Here is a 23,475-nt window from a genome sequence, read left to right on the forward strand (position 1 = left end):
CCAGCTCCAGGTTGAGCTGTTGTTCAGCATCTTAGCTGTGGAGGGCAGTGTCACTGGCCCTCATATGTGGGATCCAATCCGGGGCCCTCTGGCGTCCCAAGCCAGTTCTTAACCAACACACCATTCGGCCAGCCTCCTCTGCCCATGTTTTTTACTGGATTGTTTGATTTTTGGAGTTAAGTTAAATAAGTTCTTTATATAGTTTGGATATTAACCCTTTATCAGATATGTCATTGGCAACTATCTTCTCCCATTTGGTAGATGGTCTTTTCATTTTGTCGATGGTTTCCTTTGCTTTGCAAAAACTTTTTAGTTTAATATAATCCCATTTGTTTATTTTTTCTTTTGTTTCTCTTGCTCGAGGAGATAGATCCAAAAAGATATTGCTGGGCCGGCCGAGTGGTGCATTGGTTAAGAGCTGGCTTGGGACGCCAGAGGGCCCCGGTTTGGATCCCACATATGAGGACAAGTGACACTGCCCTCTACAGCTAAGATGCTGAACAACAGCTCAACCTGGAGCTGGGTTGCCCTGAGTCGCTGCCGACGGTGTAGGCTGCAGCCCCTGCTGCAGTGGGTTGCCATGGTCTGCTGTATGTAGCCAGCAGCCAGCGTGAGCAGCCAGCAGCCACAGTGAGCGGCCGTCCAGAAGCCGGCGACTGATCTGCCTCGCCCGGGAAGAGCGCAATATCCTCCACAACTAGACTGAAGAACAAAAGGACAGCAACTTGTCTGTTCCCCTTCCCCCAATTCCCCAATTAAAAAAAAAAATCTAAAAAACAAGATGTTTCTAACAATGATGTCAGAGTTTATTGCCTATGTTTCCTTCTAGGAGTTTTATGGTTTCAGGCGTAACATTTTAAAATTTTTAATCCCTTTTGAATTTATTTTTGGTGTAATAAAGTGGTCTGATTTCATTTTTTCATGTATCTGTCCAGTCCTGCCAACACCACTTATTGAAGAGACTGTCTTTACCCCTGTTGTATATCTTTGCTTCTGTTATCGTAGATTAATGACCATATAAATAATGATTTATTTCTGGGCTCTCTAGTCCATTGATTGATATATTTGTTTTTATGCCAGTACCATATTGTTTTAGTTATTGAAGCTCTGTAGTATATTTTGATATCAGGGAGCATGATATATTATTTTAGGTAATAAAGATATTTTAAAAATATTAATCCTTCCAATCCATGAGCAAGGTATATCCTTTCATTTATTTGTATCCTGTTCAATTTATTTCTTCATTGTATAGTTTTCAGAGTACACTCTTGGGTGGTTTTTTTTTTGGTTTTTTTTTTTTTAAGATATTTTCAACCTCAGGGTCTCCTTGCTTAGTTACCCATTAAGTTAGTCTCTTTCCCTATTGTGTGTTCTTTAAGAATCTATTTTTGCCCTGCTAGGATCCATAAAACTAATGCAGTTTCTTCCTTGATCTCTCTTCTTTATGGTTCCCCACAGTGTGTTCTGGTGCTCTGGTTGTTAAGCCGTATCAATAACCATAGATATTCATGAGAAGTGTTGTGTCAGTTCTAAGCACTATATTTTAAGACAGCTACTGATGTACTGATTGGATATGGTAAGAAGATGATGTCTGCCATGGAGAACACCAGAAACCACACCAGTAACTGGTGCTTGAAGCAACTAGTGATGTTGAACCTAGAGAAGAAAAAGGCATGACAGATATCTTGATTATTTACAGGATTATGATCTAGAAAGTTTATCCTATGCAACACCCAGCCAACAACTAACACCAATCCATGAACACAACAGAGAAGTTTATTGTGGGTAACAACAGGATTCTAAAACAATGAGTAGACATTACAAGGGGAATATATATGCTCAACAGATGAAAAACTATTACATTTGGTGATATTTAGCAGTGGAATCATCTGAGTCCCATCCATGAGGCCAGAACACACCGAATCAAATGAATGTCCTCAGAAAAGGCAACCATATAGGAAGGTCCAAGAGAAGAGACTGGTCAGACCATAATACACAAGATAGTTCATGACTGCATAGCCAGAATACAAAGAGAATCTCTTAGAAGTACCAAGGTACTTCTGCCTTATGTGCCTCAGAGAGAAATTTGTTAGTGACATTCCAGGTTGTAATTCTGAATACATTTTCATTGAAGCCACTTGGTTTTATACAGTGGCCCTAGAGTACATTTACTGATACAAATAATTAAGGAGACTTAATGTTAAATGACTTGGGAACCCAGTATCCACTATTCATTAATTCAGCAAATATGTATTTATTAAACACCCATAATGCTTCAAGCACTGTTGTAGGCCCTGGGGATAGAACAGTAAACCAAAGGAAAAATTCTCTACCCTTAAAAGCTCATATTCTAAGGACTATCTAAATTTTAGACATCAATGTGTAAAGAATTAATGTGGGTTCTAGCCAAAAATAATCTTCTCTTTTTCATGTGTTGATGTCTGTCAAATTTGCCTTAATCCACTTCCTGAATAAACAATTCACTTTTAAAATAGTTTATAGAATAATCATAGCCATCAATTATACTTTGTATTATCTTTACATATATATTGAATAAATTTAAAATTTTGAAAGAGAAGCATTATCCTTTTCCAGAAATCTTTCCACTTTTCTGGTGAAAGAAAAGATATGGCTCATGTTTCATGCATTGACATATTTGAGATTTTTCTTATTCAGGAACTTGAATCTATAGTTACCATGTAATTCTGCCCAAAATTCATTTCTTGGGTTACTAAGCCATTATTTATGCTTTTTGGTGTCCATCTGAATTATGAATATCTAAGAATTCAGTAAAATATGCAATTTTCAAAATTTAATGTCACATTAAAAAAAAACCTCTAATGGAATGAAGTCACTTTAAATACTAGAGAAAGGATATTAGAGGTGATTAGATCTATAAACCTCTGTTTAGAAATGAAGACAATGAGGCAGAGTGACTTTCTCAGGCTCAGAGCCTGCTTTCTGGCCCTTATGCAGGGGTTTGTCCACCACTCCACAGTTTCATTTTCTCTTCCATTGGAGTTGGCTGTAGACTTGGCTGAGGTTTATCAAGAAGGCTGCAAATGGCCCATGCTGCTGCTGTGCCTGACACGAGTGTTCTTAGGGTAAAGCCCATAATCCTCCTGGTCTGTCAAATGCAAGGGGTGTGTTACTCCCACCTGGCTCATAGTCCCAGTTATACTATGGTTCAACTAAACCTTAGAAGGAGGGTAACTTACTAGTTTTCAGAATTAAAATATGCATTAACTGAAGACCTTCGTTGGTAATGAGTTGATTTTCTGAGATTTACATTATTTTTTATATCATTTGATTGATATCACTTACACAATAAAATTCTGGGGACACTTAATGGGTACTAAGCAGTGTGTTAAGTTCTTGAAATGTTTCAGCTATTTAATTCTCACAACCTCTCAGATAGATACTCGTATCATCCCCATTCTACAGAGGAAGAAACTAAAGATACATGTGGGTGGATTATAGGGCTGGTTAGCATCAGGAGTAAAATCCAGCTCCTAGTTACCATCTGACTTAATATTACCTTAATTTGGCAGCAGCTGCCACAGACCCAGGGAATTTAGATAATCTGTCCAGGACTATAGGAATCTGGTGGGGAATGTGGGTGAGTCACACTTTATATTCAGTGCTAGTTATTTTACAATGCAGATGCTCTTAGAATGACTCCTGCCAGCTTAGGTGAGTTCTTAATCTAATATTTGTCTTACAATTTTAAAAAAAAATCATTTATATACAATACTTAGAGAAGCATGTAGTTTTAAAAGATAATAGAAATAGACATTTAAAAAATTTTTTTGGCAAAATTATTCTATTTTTATTTTTTGAAATAGCAGTTTGATTGCTATGGTAATGCTGAATGTTAAGCCAGCCTTTTTTTTATAAATGTTGGTAGCAGTGCTTTTTATTCATAATGTGAAACCTTTGAGGCTCTCTGGTGCCGACTTGGTATTTTCATCTGCCTATTATGCTTGTTACATTGTGTTATCCAAGTGAGATTTAAAACATCCCTGATATTAAATAGTGATTCATTCTTTATCACTAAGGCAGATAGACTGGCTATTTCTAACAATGTAGTGAAGCTCATTTTGCTGCCTTTTTTTTTTTTTTTACTTGTGCAGACTAACAATAATTTCACTGAAAGAGAAAAATTAAAATTGCCTCATTGACAGTATAATGATACTAGTTTTTCCTTTATGGAAATTAAACAAAGTAAACATCTTAATTGTGACTTTCCAGGGATCAGTTGTGCTTTTAGAAAAATGCCTCGCAATTTCTCAAGTCTTTGTTTTCCAGATAAATCTTTCCCTTTTGAAGCATTTAGTCTTGTGGTTTTTGAAGTAGCGTATGGATAAGAGAGCCCATTTAATGAAATTTAGAGTTGACTCATCTTTTTTTTTTTTTTCTTTTCTCTCTCCTCCAGCTCTTTCTCTTTGTTGTCTGGAACTTTGAGCTCTACATGATACCACTGGTTTTGTTGTTACTACTGACATGGAACTACTTCTTGATAATATCAGGGAAAGATAGCAGGCAACGTGATACCGTAAGTCTCTATTTTCTTACTTGTCTGTGTTTTTGTTCTTATGCCTAGTCCCTCTGACAAGATCAACATTGAATTTGGTTTTACAAACCAGAAATTCAGTCCATAAACTCTCAAGTTTGAAGAAAAGTTTTATCAGTTCAAAACTAACAATGCTTTGGTCCTAACACAATAGAAAGTATTCACTCATAACATTACTCATCTTGGTAGGAACTAAAGTCGAGAGCACACCAAAGTATGAGCTATGTTTTTTTAATTATAAATGGGTTATTCCAAGTGATTATTTCTTTTATTCTCCTTGTTTTTGTATCTTCACAAATCCTCATTAAGACATATCACAAAATTATTAATGATCACACCAAATGAAATTTATTTAAAACATTTCTTTGTGGCCTGTCATTGGCATGAAGGAAGGATTGACGATGGTTGTGTGCCTGGAAAGTACATAAAGTACCTTAAATCAATTCAGTGAATACCAAGCAACATCAAATATCCTTCTCTGTGTCAGGGGTGTATTAGGAAACCTGCTCAAAGATTAAGAGCTTTCATATAACCTAGGGAAGGTTTTACTGAACCCACCTGCCCTCTCTGGCATTTTTGAAAGTTTAGGATGTGTGAGACCACCTTCTCTCTCTCTTTCAAAAAGAGTTTTTGACTAAAAAACAGACAATAGCCACATTACAATCACATTTGTCCTCCTGCCAACCTTCATTCCCCTTAGGTCATCTCAGTTGTTATGTCCTTAGCAAACATACAACTTCAGAAAGCCTTCTTATATATAAATAAATGAGAGGACATTGGCAATTTCATAACTCGATAGACAGCTGTTGACAAGAATTTAAAGGTTTGTGAAACATGAAAATCTATTTGGTAGCTATGTCTTCATCAGCTTACATAGGTTTTTTTTTTCTTTCTTTTTTTTTTTTTTACTTGCCATTAAAGGTCTCCATTTGATTTGTAATCAGGACTTTTTGCCAACTACTGTGCCATAATAATGCAGAAAACAGTTATTTGATCATCGTATTATTACTTAATACTTTATTGTAATATTAGTATTATAATGGTTGTATAAACATACTTGCAAAATAAAAGAATTTCCCTTTTAAATGACACAAATACCAAATCTTCAAATGGTAACACAAGCAAAATAATACTCTTCAAAATAATTTTCCTTATCACAATAGAAGATTCCTGATGCACGACCACCATGGCAGAGTTGCCAACAACACACCTGTCTGTCTTTCACTAGATTATAAATTTGAGGGAAAGGACTGTGTTTATCTTTGTACTTCCCTCTGTCTGTGGCATGTGTTTTGCCAACTAGACATGTTGAAAACACTGTTTATAAATTTTAACAAACCAAACATGAGATTACTATTAGAGATTTTAATGGTTAGTCAGCATCAATAGACAAGAAATTATTATCATTGGCAAGGATTTTATGGTTATATTTTTAAATTGCACACTGAGAGACAAGCCCCAAACGCCATAAGTATTGGTGTCATGGGGATTCGTAGGTACTTTTGCCAATTAATCCATGATATTTTCTTTAAGAAAATAGGAAAATCCAATTCCCCACCCCCATTTATATCAGGAGATTGTCGAGAGAGAAGAACATCTACTTTTCATTCAGTTGCCTTAAGACAAGTTTGCAAATAAGATTATTTGCAAATAGGAAAAAGTGGTAATTTAGTTTTAGCTTCCTAATCCTATAAGGGGGCTTATCTTCAATATTTACTCATTGGTTTGAGTATTTTTAGTGAAGAATTCTGAAACGACAGAATTTCCTTGTTATCTTCTCAAGAATATGCTTGCCTTGGCTGGAAATGTTCACTTTTAGAGGGGAAATAATATGTAATGTATCCCCTTGTACTTAAAATTCTCTAAGAATTTTTATAAACCTATTGAAAAGTTACATATTATGTAACTTTTCCTGCTTCCTTTTCCCCCAAAATATAACTCCAAAATAGTATTTACTAAATCTTTCCTTGTAGGCCCATCTCTAGCAGACTCCCCCTTTTAGCCATGGACAGCATTTTACTCCCCAGCACAGCCCAATGTGAAGTATTGTATAGTCTTAACTTTCTGTTTTTATTACATTTATTGAGGTGACATATGTTAGTAAAACTATATAGGCTTCAAGTGTACATTTCTATAATACATCATCTACATATCACATTGTGTGTTCACCACCCAGAGTCAGTTCTCCTTCCATCACCACATATTTGACCCCCTTTCCCTCATCTACCATCCCCACCTTACCCTCTGGTAACCACTGAACTATTGTCTATCTATGAGTTTTTTTGTTTCTTTGTTTGTTTTGTTCATTTGTTGCTTTCAGTTTTATATGCCACATATGAATGAAATCACATGGTTCTCAACTTTTTCTGTCTGACTTATTTCGCTTAACATGATCATCTCAAGATCCATCCATGTTGTCGCAAATAGCAGTATTTCATGTTTTCTTATGGCTGAGTAGTATTCCTTTGTCTATATATACCACATCTTCTTTATCCAGTCATCTGTTGAAGGACACTTTGGTTTCCATGTCTTGGCCACTGTGAATAATGCTGCAGTGAATATCGGGGTACATATATCTTTATAGATGTTTTCAGATTTTTCAGGTAGATACCCAGAAGAGGGATTGCTGGGTCATATGGTAATTCTATTCTTAACTTTTTGAGGAACCTCCATACTCTTTTCCATAATGGCTGTACCAATTTACATTCCCATCAGTAGTCTAATTTTCATGGAATGCCAGCTACACTCCATAATTCCCAGTAATTGCCTTGTATTTGCCCAAAACACACACATCCACATATTCTGTTCCTTGGAGGCAGCAGAGCAGCAATCACAATGTTTCATTCAGCTTCTTATTCACTGGATCAGTTAAGACCTTATGTAACTCTTAAATCCAATTTGTCTAATTATGTGTTTTCTGCCATACCCAGCTGTGCATTTGGACTGGTTGCTCCTTTTGAAAAGAAACCTGGATTATACCTTGCTGGTTAGGTTTTATATTCACACATACATACATATGTATTAATTACATGTGAATTAAGGGAATGTATAAGGTTTGCCATGCTGTGCGTAAGTGACTCTACCGAACAGCACATAGCACTGGAAGAATAATGTTTTGCCCAAGTCCTTAATGGTATCAAAAAACAATGCAGAATTTTTCAGCATGTGTAAAAACTTTAGGGAATGTCTGAAGTGCGTTAATTATACTGTTGGCTAATGCCAAACCATGAAAATTTCTGTTTTGGATGTGTGTTGGGGGGAAAGAGAGAGAGAGAATATGTATGAATTTTCTGTCACAAAAAAAAAATCACCTGTACATTCAGGTGAGAAAACTCAATTAGAATGAAAATTATACAAAAAAAAAATTAAAATTACCTTCAAGTTTGTATAGCAAAGAGAGAAAAGAAAATAATATTTCTATTACATAAGAAGTTAAGAAAGAAAAGAAAATAAACATTGTGAAAGGTGAAAAGTGCACAGATGGGCAAAAATTCTGTTTTCAACGTATTGGTTGATAGTGGAAATGAATACTAAAATAGGAAAGGATTTCTTAGTATGTTTGTTGTTTGTTAAGACCATTTCCCTTATTGGAGGCTTAAGATCACAGGAGCCGAAACCCCCTGCCTCTTCCCCACCACGGTGCCTGTTCCAGTTAATGAGAAAAATGAGATGTAATCCTTGCCAAGCAAGTTTATGCTGCTGTTAACGAGCTGAAGCCATTGAGGAGAGGATAAGGAAACAGCCCTTCCTAAGGCTAATGCTGTAGACTCGGAGGTGCAGACAAGGGAGAGGCATGGTTAGAAATGGTATTTCAGCTCTGCTGATTCCCAGCTGGACTTGTTAAAAATAGACAGCCCTAGATCTGAATCCACCTATCCTCGGATCATGACATTAAAATTTCTAGCATGAGAATTATTAGGCTTTTCACATGCTTCATTCAGAAACGTCTCTGACATGAAGGGGATAGAAACATGGGAATGTTTCTTGGTTTGAGCTGTCACCTCAAAACCTGGGGAAAAAATCTACATACCCACCCCTGTACTGCCCATGAGGCTTATACCAACTATCCTCATCATAGTTACTGTGGACTGAAATTTTGGAAATTGAAGAGTAGATGCCAGGAAGTGGACTTTAGTTAAGACTGAATCCTCATTACACTAATTACACCATGCCCAGCACTTGCTTTCATGTTATTTAGTCCTACCCCAGGAGAGAGAAGCTGATTGTGTCAGCCCAGACAATGGGTTGGGGCCTAAGTCAGGTGACCCCCAGTCTCTTCCTCTGTGACCAGCAGGGGACATACTCGTGTGGAATAAGCATGGCCACAAGAGCCCTTTCTTGAGAGAGGAGAATCAAGTCTCAGAATGAAAGAACCCAGGGGTCTATTGCCCTCTCTGAGACAAGTATCTTTATTAGTATTTTATATCCAAGGAAACAGGACAGAGAGGTTAAATAGCTTACCCAAAGGTACACAGTTAGAAAAAAAACGCAGTTAGAAAATGGCAGAGTGAGCATTAGAGTCTGTCAATCTGTCTGAAGTTTGCACTGTATGACTTACCACCAGTCAGTCACATTTCTTGTTGGGGCTATATTTTGGTACATCTCCTGTCTCCCTGGGCACCTTTAGAGTAGCTTCTCCCTTGAGTTGCAGAAAAGCCAATAGCACTAACTCTACCTTTCAGCAGACAGATTGAAGGAAAACTTTTTTTCCCCCCACTTAACTCCCTTACTTCTCATTCAGGGAAATGGAGCAGACATTTACTGAGCAACTTCTATGTATCAGGTATTCTGCTAAGCTTTTTAGATATATCATCTCTCATTCTTTACAATCAGCATATCAAGTAAATGATTCTAGATGGTTTTATCCTTATTTTACAAATGAGGAAATTCAAATCAAAGAGGATAAATAATGAGCTTCATAGAGTAAGTGGGATGTGAAGCCAGCTCTGCCCTGTTCTGAAACCCCGGCGATTTCCATGCTATATGCTTAGGCATGCCTTTCCCAAGGAGTCACTTTCTAAGTGTCCAGGTCCTTACATGGAATGCCAGACACCCCCAAATTCCTTCTTGTGAGATACCCAGTGACTGACCTCTCAAGAACGAATACTGGTCACCTGTTTGTTCCCTGGTGACCCCATTAATTTCAAAAACATTCATGACCTGGACTACCTTTCATCCACCATGTGAATGTGGGAGGAGTAAATTAAAGCTGAGAATCTTTCACATTAGTAAAGAAAGTCTTTGAATATCTTTGACATACAAAAATTCTTCAGCAGTGTTTTTTAATTACACTTGAAAAGAACATTCACTTTCACTGTCATGATATTCCTCCCACATAACAATCTCAGTTGCCTAATCAATGGAGGCATTAAAAGACTGAAGAGTAGGATAGATCAATGAAATCATTCTCTGACTCAGGATCTGACTGTGACACACATTGAGCCAAAGTCAGCTTGCTAAAATGCTTTAGTAAGTACTGAAATGTTATGTTAGCTCCCTCAAATGGCAAAGCCCTCAATGCTGCTTTTCCTCTTCTAAGTGTTGTTTCTTGTTGAGTCTGTTCCAATTAGTCCCAGACCACTTATCTCCAGAAGTAAAGCTTGTAAGGAGAGAATTTTTTTTCCTTTTTTAAACATTTATTAGGGTAACATTGGTTACTAACATTATATAAGTTTCAGGTGTACAATTCTATAATACATCATCTGTAAACTGTATTGTGTGCTCACTACCCAAAGTCTATAGTTTCCTTCTGTCACCATATATTTGACCCCGTTTACTCTCTATCCCCACCCTCTTTTCCTCTGATAACCACCATACTTTTGTCGGTGTCTATGAGTTTTGTTATTTTGTTTGTTCATTTGTTGCTTTCTGTTTTGTATTTCACATATGAGTGAAATCATATGGGTTCTTGTCCTTTTCTGTCTGATTTATTTCACTTAGCATGATACTTTCAAGATCCATCCATATTGCTGCAAGCGGCAACATCCCATCACACTTTATGACTGAATAGTATTCCATTGTATATTCATATATGTCCCACATCCTCTTTACCCAGTCATCCATCAAAGGACACTTTGGTTGTTTCCATATCTTGGTTATTGTAATACTTCAGTAAACATAGGGGTGCATATATATTTACAAATAAGTGTCTTCAAAATTTTCAGGTAGATACCCAGAAGAGGAATTGCTGGGTCATATGTTAGCTCTATTCTTAATTTTGTGAGGGACTTCTATACTGTTTTCCATAGAGACTGCACCAATTTACATTCCCACTATCAGTGTATAAATAAGAGTTCCCTTTTCTCCACATCCTCTCCAACACTTATTTCTTATTAATAGTAGCCATTCTAACATTCGTGAGTTGGCATCTCATTGTAGTTTTGATTTGCATTTCCCTCATAGCTAGTGAGGTTGAGCATCTTTCTATATCTTTGGCCATCTGTATGTCTTCTTGGGAGAAATGTCTGCCTATTTTTAAATTGCATTGTTTGGAGTTTTTGTTGTTGTTGAGTTGTATGAGTTCTTGGTATATTTTGGCTCTCAGCTCCTCATCAGAGCTATTGTTTGCAAATATCTTCTCCCATTAGCTTGGTTGCCTTTTTGTTTTGTGAATGGTTTCTTTTGCTGTGCAGAAGCGTTTCAGTTTGATGTAGTCACATTCATTTATTTTTGCTTTAACTTTCCTTGTAGCTGGGTCAAGTCCACAAAAACCCCTCTAAGACCAAGGTTCATAATTTTAATGCCTATGTTTTCTTCTACATATTTTATTGTTTCAGATCTTATATTCAAATATTTAATCCATTTTGAGTTAATTTTTGTTTATGTTGTCAGATAGCAGTCTAGTTTTATTCTTTTACACGTGGCTTTCCAATTTTCCCAACTCTATTTGTTGAAGTGGCTTGCCTTTCTCCATTGTATGCTTTTGGCTCTTTAGTAAAAAATTAGTTGTCCATATATGTCTGGGTTTATTTCTAGGCTCTTAGTTCTGTTCATTTGGTCTGTGTGCCTGTTTTTCTGCTAATGCAATACTGTTTTGATTATTGTTGCTTTATAATTTGAAGTCAGGGAGTGTGATACCTATGGCTTTGTTCTTTTTTTCTCATGATTGCATCAGATATTTGGGATCTTCTTGTGGTTCCACACAAATTTGATTTTGTTGCCCTATTTCTTTAAAAAATGCCATTGTGATTTTGATGTTGATTGCATTACATTTGTATATTGCTTTAGGTATTAGGCCATTATAACTATGTCAATTCTTCCAACCCATAAAAACAGAATATCTTTCCATTTCTTTTTGTCGTCTTCAATTTCTTTCAACTATGTCTTGTAGCTTTCAGTGTATAGGTCCTTCACTTCCTTTGTTAAGCTTATTCCTGAGTATTTTATTCTTTGTTGAAATTGCAAATGGGATTGTTTTCTTCATTTCTTTTTCTAATGTTTCATTGTTAGTATGTAGGAAGGCAACAGATTTTTGTACATGATTTTATATCCTGCAATTTTACTGTATTTATTGCTTCTAGTCATTTTTTTTTTTGGTGGAGTCTTTAGGGTTTCTATGTATAGAATATTGTCATCTGCAAATAGTGACAATTTTACTTCTTAGTTCCCATTTTGGATGCTTTTTATTTCTTGCTCTTGCTGACTGTTTTGGCTAGGACTTCCAGTACTATGCTGAATAACAGTGTCAAAAGTGGGCATCCTTGTCATGTACCCAGTCTTAGAAGAAAAGCTTTCAGTTTGTAACCATTGAGTATTATGTTAGCTGAGGGTTTGTCATAGATGGCCTTTATTACCATATTTCCCCATGTATAAGATGCACCTTAATTTGGGGCCTGAAATTTGAAAAAAAATGTATTACATAAAGTTATTGAACTCAAGGTTTATACATCATAAAATTCATACAACTCCTCATCACGGTAAAAAAATCTACAACCACTGTATAAGATGCACCCAGTTTTCAGAGCCCAAATTTTTTGAAAAAGGGAGTGTCTTATACATGGGGAAATACGGTATATTGAGATGCTTTCCGTCCATACACATTTTATTGGGTGTTTTAATCATAAATGTGTGTTGTATCTTGCTAAATGCTTTTTCTACTTTGATTCATATAAGCATATAATTTTTATCTTTTATTTTGTTAATGTGGCGTATCACATTAATTGATTTGCGTATGTTGAACCATCCTTGAATCCTTGGAATGGACCACACTTGGTTGTGATGTATTATCTTTTTAATGTATTGTTGTATTCAATTTGCTGGTATTTTGTTGAGGATTTTTGCATCTATGTTCATCAAAGATATTGCCTGATATTTTCTTTTTTTTGTGTTTTCCTTGCCTGGTTTTGGTATCAGGGTAACGTTGGCCTCAATGAGTTAGGAAGTACTCCCTCTTCTTCAATTTTTTGGAAGAGTCTGAGAATAATAGATATTAAATCTTTGAATATTTGGTAGAATTCACCAGTGAAGCCATCAGGTCCTGGACTTTTGTTTTTTGAGAGTTTTTTGATTGCTCTTTCCATTTCCTTACTGTCCATCAGTCGATTTAGATTTTTTAGTTCTTCATGGTTCAGCCTAGGAAGGTTATGTATATCTAAGAATTTGTCTATTACTTCCAGGTTATCATATTTGGTTGTGAATAGCCTTTCATAGTATTCTTGTATAGTTCTTTGTATTTCTGTGGTGTCTATTGTAACTTCTCCTTCATTTCTGATTTTTTTTATTTGAGTCTTTTTTATTCTTTTTGTGAATCTAGCCAGAGATTGGTCAATTTTATTAATCTTTTCAAAGAACCAGCTCTTTGTTTCATTATATTTGTCTATTATCTTTTTGTTCTCTATTTTATTTAATTCTACTCTAATTTTTATTCCTTGCATTCTACTGACTTTGGGCTTCATTCTTCCTTTTTTGTTCTTTAAGATGAAGTGTTAGATTGTTTATTTGAAATTGTTCTTGATTTTTGAGATAGACCTGTAATGCTATAAACGTCCCTCTTAGTACCACTTTTGCTGCATTTCCAGAATTTTGATATGTCATATTGTCATTTTCATTTGTTTCTATGTATCTTTTGCTCTCTTCTTTTGTTTCTTCTTTAATCCAAATAGTTATTTAGTAGCATGTTGTTTAATCTCCACATATCTATGGCTTTTCCAGTTTTCTTCTCGAAGTTAATTTCCAGTTTCATACCATTGTGGTTGGATAATATACTTGGTATGATTACAGTCTTCTTATATTTACCGAGACTGGTTTTGTGCCCCAATATATAGTGTGTTCTTGAGAATGTTCCATGTGCACTTGAAAAAAATGTGTATTCTGTTGCTTTGAGATGAGCAAAGCTCTGTAAATATCGATTATGTGCATTTGGTCTAATGTGTCATTTAAGGCCGATACTTCCTTCTTGACTTTCTGTTTGGTTCATCCATCCATTGCTGTTAATGGGGTATTTAGGTCCCCTACAATAATTGTATTTTTGTCAGTTCCTCCCTCTAGGTCTGCTAGTAATTGTTTTATAAATTTTGGTAGTCTCAGGTTGGGTGCATATACATTGATAAGTGTTAAGTCTTCTTGATGAGTTATCCCCTTTATCATTATCAAATGTCCACCTTTGTCTTAACTTTTTTATCTTGAAATTTATTTTGCCGGATACAAACACAGCTATACCCACTTTTCTCTGGGTGCCATTTACTTAGAGTATCATCTTCCAACACTTCACATTGAGTCTGTTTGTCTTTGTAGATGACATGAGTCTCCTGAAGGCAACATATAATTATGTCTTGTCTTTTAATACATCATGCTACTCTGTGCTTTTTCACTGGTAAGTTCAGTCCATTTATATTTAGGGTGATTATTGATATATGAGGATGCATTGCAGCCATTTTATCTTTTGTTTTCTGGTTGTTCTGGCTCTCCATTGTATCTTTACCCCGTGTTTCTGTGTGCTATTTTAGTTTGATGGTGTTCTATGATTTTTTCCCCTCCATTTCCTCTTTTTTTTAATGTTGTGTGTCTCTATTTTAGAATTTTGTTCTGTGGTTACCATTAGGTTAATGCAAAAATAAAATAGTTTCATATGTTTAATAGTTCTTTATCTTCTGATTACATCTTATCTCCATTCACCTGTGCTGGTTTATTCCTTTTCCCACTTCCATTTTGTGTTTTTGTTGTCACAAATTATTCTTTTTTATGCTGTGCATTTTTTCACAGTTGCAGAAGGTATAGATTTTTTTAATTGTTTTTACCCCCTTTAACCTTTATGTTATAATTAAGTGTTTAATATCCTATTCTGAAATAGAGTTGGAATTTCCTACTACTGCCTGTCTGTTTGGCATCTTTCTCATGTTTTTTACCCTTTTGTATTTTTGTTTCAGGTAGAAGAGTTCTTTTAAACATTTCTTGTAATTCAGATCTTCAGGCTGTAAATTCCTCAGCTTTTGTTTGTCTAGAAAAGCCTTTATTTCTCCTTCATATCTAAAGGATAACCTTGACTGATATATTACTCTTGGTTGGTGATTTCTTTCTTTCAATATTTTGAATATTTGATTCCACACTCTCCTAGATTATAAAGTTGCTGCTGAAAAATTTGATGATAATCTAGTGGGGTTTTCTTTATATGTTACAGTCTTCTCCCCCTCACCCAACTGGCTATCTTGAGAATTCTTCTTTTGTTATTAATTTTTGACAGTTTTAATATAATGTGTTAAGGTCTTTTGCATCAAGATAATTAAGTATTCTGTTAGCTTTTTGGGTTTGAGGGTGCACCTCTACCCATAGGTTCGGGGAGCTCTTATTGATTATTTGTTTGAATAGGCTCTCTGTTTCCTTCTCCCTCTCTTCTTCTGATACACACATTATTCTTCTATTGCTCTTTCTAATGGAGTCATAGTTCTCATAGACTTCTTTCATTTTTTCTTTTCTTAACTCATTTTTTTTCTTCCACCTGAGCCATTTTTAGATTTCTATCTTCAGGATCACTAATTCTTTCTTTGTTCTGGTATGCTCTATTTTTAAGTTCTCTAATTCAGTCTTCATCTAATTTACTGAGTTGTTCAGCTCTAGAGTTTCTCTGTGGTTCTTTTTTATAGTTTCAACCTCTTTGGTAAAGTACTCCTTTTGTTTGTTGATTTTATTCCTGAACTCATTAAACTGCCTTTATGAGTTTTCTTGTCTTGTTGAATTTTTCAGAACTGCAATCTTGAATTCTGTCATTTAAATCATAGTCTTCCATATCTTTGAGTTTGTTTTCTAGCGACTTTTCATCTTCTTTCTGAGCTACATTGTTACCTTGGTTATTCATGATATTTGATGAATTATTTTTCTGCCTGGGAATTTGAGGGATTGAATTTGATTTTAAGTACAGTTTCTTGTTTTAATAATTTAGCAGGTTGAGAAGTACAGGTCTTTTGTTTTCCAGTAGATGATGCTATAGTGCAAGTTTTTGTTTTATCTTACCTGTACTACTGGGACATCTGGGATCTTAGTGGAGGCCATACAATTGCCTTGGCCATTGAAAATGCCCTGTATTCCCCAAATAGGTGGGCATCCACTCAGTCTCAAGGATGGGTCTAGTGATGGGGCTCTGGGCCTATGAGTTCCTGACATTGCTTTACTGCAACTAGAAACCACCAGCTGTTCTGTGTTGTCTGAAGTAGCCCAGCTGCCTCTACTCAGTTCCCTGTGGATGGGTTGGGGAGGGGTGGCCAGAGGGGAGGCAGGTTCACATATCTGTGACTTTGTTTTCTCCACTTGGTTTAGCAGCAATGTGCATTGGCCATGCAGGCTGGAATGTCACTTTTGCCCCTTTGTGACCTGCCAAGTGAGTGCAGTAATCCGACCCTCCACTGTTACCCAATCAGTGGGGCCACTGTGAGCATCAGACTGTGTCTACAACTCCTGTCTCTGTCCTTCCCATATCTTCCTTCCCGTGCTTGCTCTGGTATGCCAGCCTTCAGATGTCTCCATGTGCATATCTCTCAGACACGTCTATATGTTGAGCAGGAATTCCTTTGTCCAATTTGTTGTAACTTTAAGGGGAGAAACCAAAAAGTCTTCTCACGCCACCATGCTGTTAATGTCACCCCAAGAATTTTCTTTGCTGCCATAAATGCTGCTGATTGGACAGTTTGTGATGGTCCACCCAGTACAAGCCACAAAAGAAACGTCTGATTGTTGGACCTGATTTCCTGTAAACCAAATATATTTATTTATTTTTTCTCAGCTAGTGCTCTCATTCCAATGAAGTCCATAGTGGAATATTTGAATAAATGAACTATTGAGTAAGTGAAATATTCTTAACAAGATCTATACAGACTGGACAAAGCTGAGCTGAGAGGAGACTACATATGCAAAGCATTTTTGATGTACCGTCATACCCCTCTGTACTTCCACTGGGGCTTTATCATTCACAGAAAGTAGAAGAGACCACAGCCTCCTGTTTGCATCTCAGTACCAAAAAAAGACCACATACTTGCTTTTAACAGAAGCAGCACTGAGTCATACAGCCTGTAAACACATCTAAAAATGGATGCTCACTATTTTCTCTTTCCTGCTTATTTCAACAGCAATTTTCTCAATTTTTTCAGAAGGTCACCAGCTTGCAAAAAATGTGAGGAGGATCATGAAAAGAACCAGACCTTTAGTTTTTCAGCACAGTCACTAGCATAGAGAAGTAGAAATCACAGCCAATCAAATATCAGTAGAAAAGTTCATCCCCCATGACCTTTCTCAAAACTGTTCACTAACTGCTTAGCTGTGCCAACTGCTCACTGTACAGGCTGGTCTCCCCACACATTGATGACCATCACCTCATCAGTCTCTGGACATGGATCAACAGGCTTTTCCCATTTTTTCCCTCTTCTCAGAACCACCCCCACCCAACCGCCACCGCCATGCTACCATCCTCTCCCTCTCAATAGTTCACCAGGCCTTCTGCTTTGCAGAGTTCCCACGAACTCCAGCCCCTAAAACCTCCTGAATTTGTTCCCAATATACGGTTGCCTATAACCCTATTTTAAGCAAATAAAAATGCAGATGCCCAGTTAAATCAGAATTTCAGATAACCAACAGGAGATATTTATACTAAAATAATCATTATTTATCTGAAATTCTAATTTAATTGGATGACCTGTGTTTTTATGACAACCCTATCCCAAATTGCACATTGTATTTTTACCTCAAGACCTGGAGGAAGATGATACTTCCGGAATAAAATTTTGACTGTCTCCCTCTGCTCATTGGTCTTTCCACAGCATCTTCAAGCATAGCATAGACGATTCCTCAGGAGCAGGCTCCAGGCAAACCATAGCTTCATCTTGATCTCCCCTGTATTCTAGCAGGATCTTGTGTTTGTGTGTGTATGCGTGCGTGCACGTGTGCATGTTTTGTGTTTTTGTTTTTGAGTAGTGAATGTTTAATGAGCAAAAGTTTGGGGTAGTGGAAGAAGGGAAGAGCTACCGAAATGAACCAGACTGTGCCCATGTTCTTTTGTCATCTCTTTCACCCAAAAACAATTCACCACTTGGGAAAGCATGAAACCTCAACTCAGGTTATGCCACGTGCAAGGACTCCCACAACACAGTGGTACCAGAACCCAGTTCCTACAGGCTCCCAGGTGGGTGTTTTCTGCCTCTCCTCCAATGTACCCATTCAGCACGCTCCAGGAAGGCAATGACTTGGTCCATATAACATAGTAGGAAGTGGGGAAGGAAGGAAGGCTGCTCTGTCTTTGTATGGATGGGGAAATGGAGGCCTACCGTAAGGCAGTAGCTTTTAAAAAGGCAGTGACAATGAGTGGGACAGACATGGTGGTCCAGGGAAGGGTATTGCAGCCTGTGTCTTACACTTGGCGGAGCTGTACATGCTGCTCCAGCTCCATGGAAGCCATGTGGGCACCATGGATAGACAGGGCAGTCAGCCGGCCCTGGGGCAGTGTGTGGCTCCACACCATGACAGGTGGCTGGAGCACTTGCAGTCCTTGTCACAGGAGCCACACTTTGAAGGGATTGAGGTCCAGCCAGTTCACAGGGATTCTGGGCCACTGGGGGCTGGCAAAGACACGGGTGCATTCTCTTATGAGAGTTTGACTATATTGGGGTACTTCTTGACCTGCATTATGAACTTTTTGAGGACACTTTTGGTTTCTACTATATAAACAGGTATTAGCTTAGTCACAAGGGGTGAAGGAGCTACCTTCTGTCTTGGGAGAAGGGGGAGCATTGAGGGATGGTGGGTTCATGGACTGAGAAGAGGAGGCCCTAGGGTGGCTGGGATGGCAGCAGCAGTATCTGGAGTGGAGTATAATACATATATACAAGTATTTCTAGTTTCCCAAATAGTCAATACACTCTCTTTATGCCATCTACTCTTTTCTTTAAAAAAATGTATTGATGAATATGATATATATTTCTTGTCATACATATTTTGTTTTCTACAAAAATTGAATCACATTAAATGCACTATTAACATAACTATTTTTTTTCTTTTTTCTTTTTAGCTGAGCCATCCTGCCACCTGTTGGCAGCTCAGCTCGGGCCGGGCATTGAACCGCTGTTGCTCAGAGCTCAAACTCTTGAGTGAGCTCTTAACCAACTGAGCCACTCGGCCGGCCCAACATACCTACTTTTTATATTTAGCAACGTAACTCAAGTATCCCTCAAGTTACTGGACAACCACGTGATTTCTAATGACTACATAGTTTTTACCACACAGATACTTTATTTTTTCAGCGTGAAATACTCATTTTAGAAATGTTTGTTTCAAATGTTTTTGCTATCTCAAATAATGCTGTGAAGAAAATGCTAAACAAATATTTGAGCAGGTCTCTGGTTATATCCTTTGGCAAAGTCCTTAAAGGAGAATTTCCAGGTCAGAGTATATGCCTTTTGAATATTTTGGGTAATTAATGCTAATTTGCCACCCATTAAGTCTTTAATATTTCACATATATGTGCCTGGGTAACCACCAGCTATCTTTATCATTTCATCTGGACAGCCATCCCTGGTTTTCCTCCCGCTGTCACTCTCCACTGCCAGAACACCCCTACCAGCACATACTCTAAGAGGTTTAGTGAACCCACCTCTCTGAGTTCCCGTATCCCTCTTACTGTATTTTAATAATCAACTCACTATGGGTCTTTCCCACCTGCCCAAGGTTGCTCTAATTGTATTCCATTTGTGTATCTAATCCCAGCACAGAGCAAGATGTCTCAGACATAGCAGCATAATCATTGCTCAAAAAAATGTTTGATGATTGAGTAAATATTTTAGTCCAATCTTTCTTTCCAAATAAAAAAATTGTCTAATTTTTACACATAATGATTTCTATTCAACAAATACTTATTGAACATTTATAGGCACTGTGCTATTTTTCAGAGGTGATTAAGGCCTGGTCCTTGCCCATGACAGTTTGTGTTGTAGTGAGGGAAATAACTAAATCAGATGCATGAACAGAATAGGTGGAGTGATAGAGGTCTGTATATAATATGCAGGGTGTGCAACCAAAAGACATTTAGATCACCCCAGATGTATATGTGTGTGCCACATATACAAAGAAAAGAGGTCTCTCTTTGGCCACAGCTCTTATTCCGACCTTCAGTCTGTCTCTTTCACTCAGTAACTCCATGTTTGCCTTCAATACTTCTTCAGTATATTGGCTATGCTTTTACTCTATTCTCAAAGTGCAACTAAACTTTAAATTGAAAGGATAAAATTATAAAATGGTAGAAGATGAGTGTTACCTGTATGTGACATGTCAGTTCATATAGAGAAAGATGTAAAGATAAATGCTTCCATTTTTAAAAGTAAACTTGCTAAAGATTTTCCTCACTGGAATATAAACTTGTTGCTTTGTATCTATTAGGACTCAGGAAAGAGATTTAGAATTTAAAGTTAGTGGTAGCTGCCATAGGGGATGCTTATAGTTAATCTTATGTTTTAGCCCTCTACCATCTTCCTGAATCCATCCTACCTTGCTCAGGTTCTCCAAAGATCCATCTGAGAATGTAAGGAGATGGGGATGTTCTTCATTCTTTTAGAGGGTTTCTGCCCTGAAACCCATCTCCTTCTTCCCCCAATGAATTCTCTTGGCATCTTTGAGGGAAACCTTAAGATCTTACCCCATAAATGGCTGGTTTTCTTTTATTTGAGTATCAGTTGACCCTTGGAGCCCCAGAAACTCATTGGAAAATCAATTTCCTAAACTCCCCTCAAAGCCTCCCTTAGAGCCAAAGAACTCACCATCTAGATATGGTTCTCCAAAGTGTCTGACCCAAGCATTTACCCATATGTCAACCAAATGTTTTTGTTAGTCCTGTTCTTCTTTTAAAAGATCTGCCCCCACGATTTTGTCATCTTTGGAACTGAAGAATAAGACTTAGGAGAGGAGAAAAAAAAAAAGATACCCATAGTTTTGGTCTCTGTTCTTAAGGTAGATATGTTATCCTACCTATTTTTAATGATGTCCTGTTTATTCTTTCTGAATGACTTTGTACTCTCCTGTTTAGAGGTAGCCAAAACTTTGAAATTTTATAGTGAGGGAGGTAGGATGTAGGGCCAACAGAGCAACTCATGACCTCATGACTAGTTTGCATAACTAGTCTTGATCATCATACCCTGTATGGTGGGTGGTGTTGGCAGAGGGTTTCATATGATGTTTGTGGAAATGTATTGTTCCTGGTTCAGATAGGTGACAAGAAATTGCAAGACCTCAATTAACAAAGTAAAAGTGGAAACCAAATGGTATGTCTTTATCTGTTTATGGAAAATGTTTATAAGTCGGAACTATTATTAGGAGTCAATAATCTTAAGCATTTTATATTTGTTATTTTTATTTTAGTGTTGCATGATTTATCAAGAGCATGCAACTTTAAAGCCTTTTCACCATTCTGTACATAGAATGGGAATCGTACATGTAGGTAACCAAACTTAAATAACATTTTCTGTCATTTGTTACTGAATATTTATTTTATCATTCAAGAAAAAGAAAATAACTATCTTACCATATCACTTATTTTAAAAAAAAATGAATATTCTGGAAGCATACTTAAATGAGAGAAATTCACCTAAACAACTCACCTAAACAAAGTTTTCAAATGAGTTACATTCACATGGGCAACAGAAAAAACATCTTTAAAAAAACAGTTGGTAGAGGTTAAGAGACCAAACTTGGAAATTAGAATGACCCAGGATTAAATTCCAGGCCTTCCATTTGTTAGCGATACAACTTTATTCATCCCCCTAAGCCTTAGTTTTCTCACCAATTAAAATGGTGGTAGAGCCAGCTGTGTGGCTCAGTTGGTTAACGGCATGAGCTCTGAGCAACAGGGTCGCCAGTTCGATTCCCACATGGGCCAGTGAGCTGTGCCCGAGCTGAGCTGCCAATGAGCTGCCAATGGGTGGCAGGATGGCTCAGCTGGTGAAAACATGTGCTCCTAACAACAAGGTTGCTGGTTTGACTCCCACAAGGGATGGTGGGCTATGCCCACCCGCAACTGAGATTGAACATGGCACCTTGAGCTCAGCAGCTGCAAGCTGCCTATGGGAGGCCAGATGGCAACTGGACTTGGAGCGGAGCTAGCTGCACCTTCCACAACTAAGATTGAAGGACAGCAACTTGGCTGTTCCCCTTCCCAAATTCCCCAACAAAATCTTAAAAAAAAAAAAGTGGTAATACCTACCTTGTTGAGGTTTTGTGAGGATTAGAAAGACAGTTAACATAGTACTATGTTCAGCACGTAACCTCAATAAATGCTGAACACAGGGATAGAAAAAGACAGTCCGAGGAATATAGTCTATAATGTTGTAAGTATTTCTTAGGGGGCCAGATGGTCCCATGTCCTTTTGGGGAGTCCACTTCATAGTCAATGTAGAGGCCTGACCACCGCATTGTATTTCTGAAACTGATGTTGAATAATACTGTATGTCAACTATAATTATATATATACATATAGTCTCGGGACATGGAGTAGAGAGCGGGAACGGATTCAATGGAATTGTAATAGATAAGCATGATATCGGGGGTGGGAGGGCAATAGATGGGGGGAGGGGGGTTGTTACCTGATGAGGGTGAAAAAGGGTAACTATTGTATTGTTCTGTACACCTGAAACTAACAATAAAAAAAATAAATTAAAAAAAAAGCACATAACCCTTTATAAAGCAGGACAAGCCAGTGTGGGTATAACGGGAGTTTAATGGTTATATAAGTGACTACCTCTCTGGAAGAGCCGTTCCCTTGGAAGTACTATTGAAGGATGGTTTTCCATGGCTATTAATCGTTCTTGGTTTTGAGCTTGTAGACAAAGACAACAGCAGTGATAGAAAGATTTTCTGTGTCCATAATCCCCCTGCTATATTTATGGAAATCCCACAAAAATCAAAACTATATTACCAACAACAACAAAAAAAGTAGATGAAGATAGTTAAATAGTCCTCTACAAATGAAAGTGTCTTGGTAACTGAATTTTATGGAAGTACCATAAAGGTGTGCCGTGTTACAGATCACATCCATAGATATTTGAAAGAAACATTTTTCTTGATTATCATTACACAAATCTCCACTACACACAATGCCTAAAGAAAAAGGCTGGCAGCACTGTGCACAAAGAACAGGACATTTCCCTGAAACTGTCACTGAACCCAAAACAAAGTACATCTTCCTAACAGCCCCGCTCTGAATGTGGACCAAGAGAAGGAGAAAGTAAACCTACACTAGCATACTAGGCCTGGGCACAGGGACTCAATTTAATAAATCAGAATAGAACATGAAAATGTCAACTTAATCAAGCATTTAAATTGTATTAATCAAACCTAATTTTTATGAGTGCAAATAATCACTGAAGCTGGACAAATTTGTTCTCGATTGCATCAGAAACATAATTTTAATATTTAATGGACGGATGAATTTAAATGGAGAA

At 37.2% G+C, this 23,475-nt stretch overlaps 1 protein-coding gene across 1 annotated transcript in view; it reads left to right on the forward strand.

Annotated features, from left to right (window-relative positions):
- The window catches only part of MCTP1 (multiple C2 and transmembrane domain containing 1), a 282,291-nt gene that overhangs the window by 151,883 nt on the left and 106,933 nt on the right, over positions 1–23,475 (forward strand). The window contains 1 exon segment of the mRNA XM_019655912.1: positions 4,436–4,555. Coding sequence (XP_019511457.1) covers positions 4,436–4,555 — 120 coding nt within the window.

The sequence above is a fragment of the Hipposideros armiger genome, unplaced genomic scaffold (genome assembly GCF_001890085.2).
Source record: "Hipposideros armiger isolate ML-2016 unplaced genomic scaffold, ASM189008v1 scaffold_252, whole genome shotgun sequence".
In the NCBI taxonomy this organism is placed as follows: Eukaryota; Metazoa; Chordata; class Mammalia; order Chiroptera; family Hipposideridae; genus Hipposideros; species Hipposideros armiger.